Source organism: Salvia splendens, chromosome 18 (genome assembly GCF_004379255.2).
Source record: "Salvia splendens isolate huo1 chromosome 18, SspV2, whole genome shotgun sequence".
NCBI lineage: Eukaryota > Viridiplantae > Streptophyta > Magnoliopsida > Lamiales > Lamiaceae > Salvia > Salvia splendens.
The window spans coordinates 8888077-8898439 of NC_056049.1; the positions used below are offsets into that span (position 1 = coordinate 8888077).

General features: G+C 35.0%; 2 protein-coding genes across 2 annotated transcripts; both read right to left on the minus strand.

The window, feature by feature from the left end:
• Positions 1–3360: 3360 nt before the first annotated feature.
• Positions 3361–5034, minus strand: LOC121776417 (protein DOWNSTREAM OF FLC-like). Its single transcript, XM_042173593.1, has 2 exons — positions 4778–5034; positions 3361–3924 (listed from the first exon to the last, which is right to left on the minus strand). The coding sequence occupies exons 1-2, from the start codon at positions 4929–4931 to the stop codon at positions 3593–3595; spliced, it is 486 nt and encodes a 161-aa protein (XP_042029527.1). The 5' UTR covers positions 4932–5034; the 3' UTR covers positions 3361–3592.
• A 2099-nt stretch (positions 5035–7133) lies between these two features.
• LOC121775840 (inositol-3-phosphate synthase) lies at positions 7134–9713 on the minus strand. Its single transcript, XM_042172913.1, has 8 exons — positions 9437–9713; positions 9291–9359; positions 9043–9178; positions 8367–8957; positions 8109–8285; positions 7778–7966; positions 7637–7699; positions 7134–7486 (listed from the first exon to the last, which is right to left on the minus strand). The coding sequence occupies exons 1-8, from the start codon at positions 9622–9624 to the stop codon at positions 7367–7369; spliced, it is 1533 nt and encodes a 510-aa protein (XP_042028847.1). The 5' UTR covers positions 9625–9713; the 3' UTR covers positions 7134–7366.
• Positions 9714–10363: the final 650 nt, after the last annotated feature.

Below are 10363 nucleotides of genomic sequence, written 5' to 3' on the forward strand. Positions count from 1 at the left end.
TATAATAAATAACTATAATTAAAATTATCATAATTATAACTATATATATATATTTGTATTTATCAAAATAATATTTAATTTTAAATAATTAATTTATAATTATACAATATAAATTATATAATAATTATTATTATAATTAAATTATAAATTAATTATTCATCAATACAGTCATTGTGAAATTTAAAATTACAAATTTATTCTGTTATAATATCCATAAATATTATAATTATAATTATAATTCTAATAGTCATATTTATTATAATAATCATTTACTCCATATAACTATACTTACAATTATATTATTATCTAGTATTATGATGGATAATCCATATTTAAAATAATAGTAATAAATATAATAATATAATTATTATCATTTGTAGTTAATAATTTATAAAAAAATTATATTATTATTCTTTATTATAAATAAAAATAATACTCGGAGTATATTTTTTAATTTGGTGTTTAATTTAAATATAAAATTTAAAATTTTGATATTTTCCAAACACAGGAAAGTAAAGTTATTAGGAATTATATTCCCGGGAATCATTTTCCTTGCCAACTTTACTATTCCATCAACCAAACATGGCCTTAGTAGAAAATGAAGTCCATTTGGAAACAAAACTCAATACTTTACCAAAAATAGAATTAAATAAATTTTGAAGATGAAGAGAATATATATTTAAAATAAATGGTGTAAAAAAAAGTATTACCAAATATATTAAATCTGAGAATAAATTAAATACTATGCATATTTTTTACTATACCTAAAATTACAATGAAAATATACCTATACAATATTAACGAATGTGCATAATAAATTTTTAGTACAAAAGAAAACATTTAAATTTAGTAATTTTGTAATTAAAATAATGCATGACACGTGTTCTTATTTATTCTAAAATCTGAATGAAAATATATACTCCTTCCGTCCTATAAGAATATGCACATTTTCCCTTTTTGGTTCGTCTCACAAGAATATGCACATTCTAATTTTGGAAAAAAAATGTCTCTAATGAAGTGGGACTCATTTCTCACTAACAATACTTTAATTACTTTTTTTTCTACCACTCTCTTATTTCACTAAATTTGCATAAAAAATCGTGTCGAACCTAAAATGCATATTCGTTGGGTACGGAGGGAGTATATTCTTATAAATATTGATTATAACTGAAAATTTAATAGAATCCAAAATGGAGGAGAAATAGAAAGAGAGTTTGTCATTAAATATGGTTAAAAAAAATTAAGAACTGACACAAAACTCGTTGAGTGATCCGATTGATATCCTCAGTCGTTTCCAATTGAGCACGATCATCATTAGGGCTAATAATTTTCGACACGATACGATAATCCGACATAAATTCGTACGAAATTATTGAGTTTGGATCAAGCATTATTAGGTTCGTGTTCTTATCGGCTTGAACCATTAAGAACCCGATAATTTCGGGTTGGATCGGGTAACTCATTAAGAAATAATATTACTATTTTTATTATTATTTAGAAAATATATTTTACTTTAATTATTTATTTCTTGTAAATCAAGTTTACATAGTATAAAACGGATTTTAATCGTGTAAATTAGGTTGAAAATAAGGTTTAATCGTGTAATATCAGATTTGAGTCGTTATCTTGTCGTGTCAACTCATATTATATCGGGTCGTGTTCGGATTTTAAGATATTAGGTCGGGTTCGTGTTCGGATTTAAAGTTTCATTAACATGTCAGATTTGGGTTAGACCTTATTGGGTTGGGTCATTATCAGGTTAACTCGATAACGACCGAATTCACACAATTTGTCAGCCCTAATCATCACATGTTCATGTAAGAATATAATAATTTTATTATAATTTTCGATGCTTATTTGTGTAGAATATTAAAAATTAAGCTATGTAAGTATACTTCCTCTGCTCCCTATTTTGGATATGAGTGTTAATATAAAACTTATAAAGTATGAGAGGAAAACGAAAAGTAATTGAGACCTGCCTTTTTAAAAGAGAAAAGTAATGAGGCCTGTTTAATTTTATGAAATTGAATTTTAATTTAAAGACCTCATCATGAAGAAGTCGGAATTGAGCCATGCCTTTAGTCATGCACACGGTTCAAAAACATCATGAACCTGAACCGGCCCGCCAAGGGTTTAAGCGGTTCCGGTTCAAAAAACCGACGGTTCAAAACCGTCGAATCCGGGCCGGTTCAGCGGTTCAGTTTTTTTTTTTTTGCATTTTCTTGTTTATTTATCTATGGAATGTGCTTAAATAAAATTCAAAAAATCACGAAGAAAATTGCTTTATTGATATAAATTTAAACGAGTCTACAAGTTACACCAATTACAAATCACTAAATACTTGAAGTCTTAAACAATAAATTTAAATATTGGTTTCGTCTATTTTTATCATTCTTATACAAATTATATTAATTGTTGCTTTTTTGCACATTTTAATCAATACATTGAGAAAAATGAGTAACATACCTACATTTAAATTCAATTATTTGAACATGTCCACATTCTATAAATATACAAATTATGATCAACATGTCACATTCAAATTTAATTAAACTATTATAACTAAACTATTCTAGTTGATGCTATAAAATTGTCTTAGAAAAGGGATTATGACAAAAATAAATATAAAAATAGTAAATAATAAAATGTAAAAAATAAAGAAAGTTTTGTCTTCTGCATTGGAAAAAGATTAATGAATGATCTAAACATATAGTTATAAAAGAAAATACTTCAACATATTTTGTCCTACATCGAAAGTGAAACATAAAATATTCAATGATGTCTTTATAAAAGAGAAACAACAAATAATGGTTTCTTAGAATTCAGAGGCCCAACAAATATATATGGGATATTATGAATTTTTTGTATTTATTTTTTTGTGAAAATTAATTTTTAAATATAAAAATTAATTTTCACAAATAATAAATACTTTTTTTAATTTTATTTGAACCGGCGGTTCCAGTTTCTAAAAATCTTGAACCTGAACCGAACCGTCCGAACCGCCACCGCCGGTTCCGGTTCCAGGTTATGATGGCTGGTTCAACGGTTTCTAAAAATCGTGAACCTGAACCGAACCGTCCGAACCGCTGCCGCCGGTTCCGGGTTATGAACCGGCAGTTAAGGGTCGGTTCGGTTCGGTTTGTGCATGTCTACCTGCCTTATTAGTAGTATAAAAGAAAGTGGATTAATGGTGTGACATATCAAAATTACAGAATAAGACTACTTTTTTGAAATAAGAGGGACTAATTTTTTTTTCATGTGAAACAAATTACCGAAGTACTGTAATTTAGTTGGGAAAACATTTTTGTATACATTCGAAAGATCCATTGTATACTAGAGAGTGGATTTGTGAGAAGCAACTGAAAAATAAACATTTGCATTAATAGAATCATATTCCAATTTCCAACAAACATAGGCAAGAAATTAGAGAAACGATCCGATATACAGCAATAGCGAGCAACTATTGCACAAAATTACACATAACAGAACACCATCATCGTCTCATAACAGAGCAACAATGAAACTAGAAAGCTACTAATCCAAACATGATGTAATAAAACATACTCCATATTCCATGAAGAGAAAAATTCTCTCAAATATCCTCCTCCGTTTCTTGGTATTTCTGCAGAATCTGCTGACAGTTGGCCAATGGCGTCCTCTTGAGGAATCCCATGTTGTTGGCGTAACGAATGTTGGAGGTCATGCCATTGTTGCGGGTGAGGATCACACGGGCGCGGTCGCGGCCGGCGTTAGGGCTGGCGCACTCGGGGTTCGAGCTCTTCACCAGGACGGCGTCACATGTGTCGTCGCCACGGTCGCTTGCAACGTCCACGGACCAACGCCCGTCCTGGCCGGTCACGGCCTCCGTGGTGAAGGTGACCTTGTCAGAGTCCTTGCCGCGGCACTCGATTCTCACGGTGGCGCCTGCACCATCTCCGACCAGTTTAGCATTTACGCAATACATGCTCAAATCGACTCGATGGCACACTTTCCTTTATAATTTATCCAATTTGTACGTCCAATTTGTCCTAACTATGATGACACATTTCTATTTTAGATAATTTTCGGCCTCCAATTATACACTCAACCACTCTTTTTTTTTGTCTCCAATATATATATATATATACTGAACCATCTTTCCCTCACCATTTAATACTTATACTACTTAAATCTTGTGCCAGCTAAGAAACCTCACCATTTAATACTTATACTACTTAAATCTTGTGCCAGCTAAGAAACGTGTCTATCTTTGGGACGGATAATGAAAATAATGAGAGTTCATTTAATTAAAACGAAATAGTCTTGACGGTAATAATGTGATAGACAAATTATTAAAATATTTAGTGTTGAAATCAAAATAACTAATCAAAAATAAAATGAAAACAAAATGAAAAATAGAAGAATATTCGAGCTTGATTAGATGCATTTTTCAATTTCTTTTCTTAAACTTCAACTCACATTCCATTCTAGTAACTCATTCTACTTATTCGTTCAGTTTATAAAATCGAAGACCGATCAACAAGTAATGAAGAACCAGAGAAACTTCTAATAAAGGAGAAATCAATTTAGGGAAACAACTGAAAAAGATGAGCTCAATTCAATTAATCACATCACTGTAATTAGAAACAAAAAAAAACGCATCCAAAAACCCCAACTACATTGTAGAAATCAAGCAATTAATGCTCAAATTAACATAGATCTAAAAAATTAATCCAAATTCAACTCAAATCTGCAAATCCCCAAATATGTAGAGAGAGAAATAGAGAGGATTACTGACCGGCCATATATTCAGTGGCATCGGTCTCGTAGCCGCAGCGGCAGGTGTCGCAGTAGACAAATCCCTGCAAATGGAACGGCGCGCTCACGAAACGAGCGCTCACCATCGCCGGAATCACGCACGCAGCTAGAAGCACCACCAAAAATCTCGCCATTTTCAGTCGCAAATTATATGCGCGGCGGTGGAAGGTAGAGAGAGAGAGAGAGAGAGAGAGAGAGAGAGAGAGGTGGTGTATATGTATAGTGTGGGGCGGCACACAGCGAGGTCGTCACATGGGCTGCGATTCCTCCATTTTGATTTTATGCATTTATTTTTGAATAAAAATTGCTGTAGCGTCGGTGGAGTTTTTAACTTTCTAACAATTAATTAATTAATTAGGTTTTCAAAATAATTAAATTAGTTCTATAGTTGAGGAGGTGTGGCCAGGGTTAGATTTATTATTTATTATTTGGATGAGTTTATGTGATTCATTTTCCTACTAATGTTGATTTATAGTGAAGATAGAAAGAGGACACGAAGAAAAAGTGATTCCTTAATAGTAAAAGAAATTTCGAACCTTTTGCAAAAGCAGTTTTGATAAAAATAAAAATGCGTTGAGTGAATTACTTATAAATGTGCACAATCATAGATTAGTGTCCTTTAGTGACTACAACTAATACATACATAAATGTATAACAATCACAAAACAAATAATGGAATTGGGAGAATCATTTGTTAGGGTCCACTACACTGGCTACTGAATTAATTAATACTAGTGTATCAATTTACTTTAGTAAATGCACTTATATCAATTTTAAAATTTGTGATTGGTAGTAAGATTAAATTGAGATTGCATGTGATGGAGGCAGCTAACTTAAAGGAAGAGCAAGTTTTAAGAGTACCCAAGTTGGATCTGGGTTGACCCATGATAACTGATTTTAAGTTGACCCGGTTTCTGTGATTAATGACAATTATCAATCAGTTAGATACTAATTGACACGATTAGATCTTGCTTAGTAATCGGCGAAACTCATTAATTAGCGTTACTGTTTTAACGTGCAATGCACATGAATTGGTGTAATATGGGCCAGATGACCCGGACCCGCCATTTAAAATAACACATTATGATGAAAAATGAGTTGTAACTCAGTAATCTCATTCCATAACCCAACCCATTGGATAAAAAATAGTACTCTCTCTGTCCTCTATAAGGAGTCTCAGTTTATCATTTTAGTTTATCCATTATTAAGAGTCTCAGTTCATTTTTACTTTAAATGGTAGGTAGACTTCATATTCTACTAAATCATTACACCCACGTTCTATTATAAATCTAATAATATAAAAATGAGTAACACATTCCACTACCTTTTTTCTACCCACTTTTCTTCATAGAGTACTTCTTAAAACTCGTGCAATGAGACTTCTAATGGCTGACGGAGGAAACAATATTTCTTAATATCAATTTCATCGAACTTCAATAAAGATAGAGTAATACTTTCATATGATCCATACAACAGTCTTCGATTTCCTTTTTTTGTAAGTCTCGATGTTATATTTTCCTTTATAATTATTTTGCTTATAAATAGCGATTTTTAAATGATACTCCATTTGTCCTAACTCAAGTGATTGACTGTTTTTCGACACGTGTTTGGGGAAATAATCATAAATAGTTAAAGTCAAGAAAAAGGAATTTAGGTAAGAGAATAATGTATATAAGTAAAATAAGTAAGGGAATAATGTATATGCAATTTTTTTCTATATTATTCTCTCTTTTACTTTACTTTCTTTCCACTTTAACTATTAATTATCATTTTCGCAAAACCACTTAAGATGGGAGGGGGAGTAATATTTTGTTACGAGTGAGTACAAACTATAGTTGGGACATTGAGAGGCCGATAAAGTATAAAATGGGCCGGGTTGATGTAAATTGGATCCATTTTAATTACAAGTTAATTAGGAGCGCGGCCCTAAATCTCATGCCCTATTCCGTGAGATAAATGGGCCAAGTTGATGTAAATTGGATCTATTTAATACTGAATCTTAAATCAGCCCAATTTTATGGTACTAGTGTTTTGATGTATGATGGCAAAGAATAAATCCAAAATCATAATGAATTTAGTTTACGTGGATTCGAGAGGATTTTTTGCATCATTTTAAACCAATTTATTTTTATAAAATTATTGCAGTTTAGTATCAGTATATATATGTTTAAATAATAATAATAATAATAATAATAATAATAATAATAAGTTCCAAGCCAAGATTTTATTTTACTTTTTCAGTTGATTTGTATAATGATTGTTCATCTACTTTTAATGAGGAAGCCAGCTGCAATATATGAATATAGACAGAACATGGCGTACTAATACAAAGGTCATTTAACACAACACTTTTCTCTTAATTGAACAGATTAACTTGGAAATAAGAACAATAGTTACATACAGACGAGATGGATAGGCTCAGAAAGAGCTACAGCAAATAAAATACACTTGCAATAGCTAGAAAAAAAATAGACTAATAGGAAGGAAAAATAAAGGGAAAAGACAGTCTTAAAACAAGAGTAATAATAGATAGGAAAAGGCTGATAAATTTGCTGAATGTTACCAATGTTCACTTGTATTCCAAAATCATGTTGTTTTCGGGAGCCAATCCAACGCAAGCCCTAAATATGTTCTCCAGCATCGCCCGCTGCTTCGACAAGGCGTTCACCACCGGTGTCCCCGGAGGCACCTATCCATACACATCAAACAAGAGTATATATCATCAACTTGTTTGAACATGGACCACATTTTTCTTTTCTTATCAACACGTAACGCAATATAGTCGCAAGCCGTCTTAGTCATGATTACGGAGAAAAGAGAGTTTTTGTAGTGTACTTACAAGAGGGGCCTTGGTCAGATAGCTCAGGATGGTGGCCACAGGGTGGAAAGAGTGGAATTTTGTCTGCAATAACAAGTTAAAGTGAGTGATTATGGAAAAATATGATTTGCAACAAAATTAGTGTTGAGTATAGTAATTAACCTCGTCTTCGGCTTTAAGCTGAATTCGAGTGCTCAGCTCAGCGAGAAGGACCAAGTCTAGAATGATGGGAGCTGCAAGCAGAGAGTCCTCACAAGTGTTGTGCATCACTATGGTGCTTTTGCCTCCCAAGAAGATCTCCGACGTGTATTCGTCCATCGCCCTCTTACTATCTCCCACATACGGCACATACTACAATACCAAATCATACTACTTATAAACCTTCTTTTCAACTATACAAACAATGCACACAAGTATACTACTACTACTACTACTATAGTACCCCAAAAATGGTAAACCGAGACTGCTAAAGTGAGACGGAGGTTATTAGTACCTTAATAACAACAACATGGTCAGGATGCTCGCCAGGCTCATAGAGGATGCCATTGCTAGCAACCATGTCGTCCACGACGTTGCTCTTTGAGATCTCCTTGGAGCGGAAGGTTTGAGGGGCGGAGAGGTTCATCCCGTCGTTGTTTCCCAAGTGATTGTAGCTCACGATCGAGGTTGGCTGCGATACACAAAATAATGTAACATCAGAAATGTGTGATTTTGAACAAATTGTGATTCTTGATGATTTAATTATGACTACCTTAATACCAGCCCCAACTAGGAAATCAACTAGAGCAGATTTCATCTTAGTCTGTCCACTCTTGAAATCGTCTCCGCCAATCAAAGAGTTCCTACTAATAGCCAGCTCAATCAGCCCCGGGACGAATGTGTTTTGCGGGCTCCCGTTGATAAAAGGCACATTCTCAAGAACACAAGCTATTCCAAACAGGGTGGACGGGGAGATCTCGGATTCATTCCTCTCCAACGAAGCCATCAAATTCTCAGTCGTGTCGTTGAGGCCAACAACCACGTTGCTGTACCTCTCGGTGTTGGCGGTCCACAGCACCACCACCCTATCAACCTTGTTCTTCTCCTTAAACTCCCTGATGTCTTTGATGACTTGCTGGACTTGCTCCTTCTTGGTCCCCTTGATCAAGTTGTTGGCACGCGCCCCCTGATTGGCCGCGATGAAATCCGCGTCGTAGATCCCCGGGAGCGGGACCATGTGCTCCATGTAGGGCCTGAGCTGCCTCTGAAGATCAATGTCTAGCACTTTAGCCCTCCCCATTGCATCCCCCAAATTCATGTCGCTTATGTCCCATCCCCCAAAAACGATGTCGTCCGGGTTCACCTATTACATTCAATTCAATCATTAATTACTCTTTTTGAAAGGAATTCCATATGTAAATTCCAAATTAGGCAATCAAACAACATACCATTGGGAGCAAGCTTTTGAAGGGAGCATAAATCTCTTCCCCATTGAATGACCCAACCCGGATAGACGAAGCCTGGGTTAGTGACCCGAAATAGTTCGCCTGCTGCACCTTATCCTTCGTCGCCCACGAAATCCCCCTGATTCAAAATTCACGCAATCCATTCCTCAATTTCCATCACAGATCTTTCAAAAAATTCAATATTTCGCCTGATTCATGAAATTAAATAGAAAAAAAGGAGAGAAACTCACTCGCGATTAGCGATGACGCCAGCAGTCAGAGTTGAGCCGTTGTTCCCTCCCCACCCAACAAGCATAACCCTACAACAAAATTCAATTAAAATTCGAATCCATCAATTAAAAAAATCCACTGTACAAAAAAAAACAAATTAAATTACCCTAATTTGGGGACACGAGCGTCGGTTTTGAACTCGTATTGAACAGTTTTAGGCTTGACGGTCCACTGGTAAGAGCCATTTTTGTTCTCGTGAACGAGCTCGGTGGTGTCGTAGCTGTAGACAGAGTGAATCTCAGTATCTGTGTAATTCACGTTGGGGCTGTCGACTTTGAAGCTCTCGATAAACATATTGAATCTGTGATTTGGGGAAAAGGAGAGAGTAATGGTGGGATTTGCAGAGCGAAACAAGTGTGGGTTTGTTTCAAAGGGAGGGCAGCGAAGCATGCATAAATAGGCAGGAGAGGCGGACACGTGGCGGGGGCTTAGTGGTCGTCGCCCCATTTGGGGAAATTAAAGAGAATCTTAGCCATGCAATATTTTCGATCGTTTATTATCGTTGGCGATAATTATGTGTTTATTGAGTATATATAGGTATGTTTACTCTCAGGTGTAAATCATCCAGCAAAAAAAAGCGACTCTGTCGCCTTGGCGGTCCCCATATTTCTGCCTAATATCAAGTGAGGGGGTTTAATCAGGGTACGCAGTAGCCCGTTAAGGGGATGTCTTAATCCACTGGCTACCAGAAGTCCATCTCCCAAGACCTCACACTTGTACCGGAGAGATGGAAGCAATCTCCCAAGGCCTCACACTTGGGAGAGATGAAAGCAATCTCCCAAGGCCTTACACTTGTGCCTGAGAGATGGAAGCAACTATACGACAGCAGTGACATTCGAACTCAGGCTCATTGCAGCAAGATCTGCCCCTTCGTTGCCAACTGCGCTACGTCCCTGCAGGCCTCTCAGGTGTAAATCATGATGTGACTTTTTGAAGGTAGTGAAGTAAAAAAGGTGCATAATGATATACGGCCTCAATATAAAATTTCCACCCTAGAATATTGGAGAAACATGAAAAAGTTCCCTATTTTATT

What these genes read in the sequence shown, in the direction of transcription:
- LOC121776417 (XM_042173593.1), bottom strand. Translation starts at nt 4,931, where the DNA reads ATGGCGAGATTTTTGGTGGTGCTTCTAGCTGCGTGCGTGATTCCGGCG. An exon ending in TGCCACTGAATATATGGCCG is followed by an intron (nt 3,925 to 4,777) that starts GTCAGTAATCCT and finishes GAGATGGTGCAG; the next exon opens with GCGCCACCGTGAGAATCGAG.
- LOC121775840 (XM_042172913.1), bottom strand. Translation starts at nt 9,624, where the DNA reads ATGTTTATCGAGAGCTTCAAAGTCGACAGCCCCAACGTGAATTACACA. An exon ending in GCTCGTGTCCCCAAATTAGG is followed by an intron (nt 9,360 to 9,436) that starts GTAATTTAATTT and finishes ATTTTGTTGTAG; the next exon opens with GGTTATGCTTGTTGGGTGGG. An exon ending in GGCGTCATCGCTAATCGCGA is followed by an intron (nt 9,179 to 9,290) that starts GTGAGTTTCTCT and finishes ATTTTGAATCAG; the next exon opens with GGGGATTTCGTGGGCGACGA.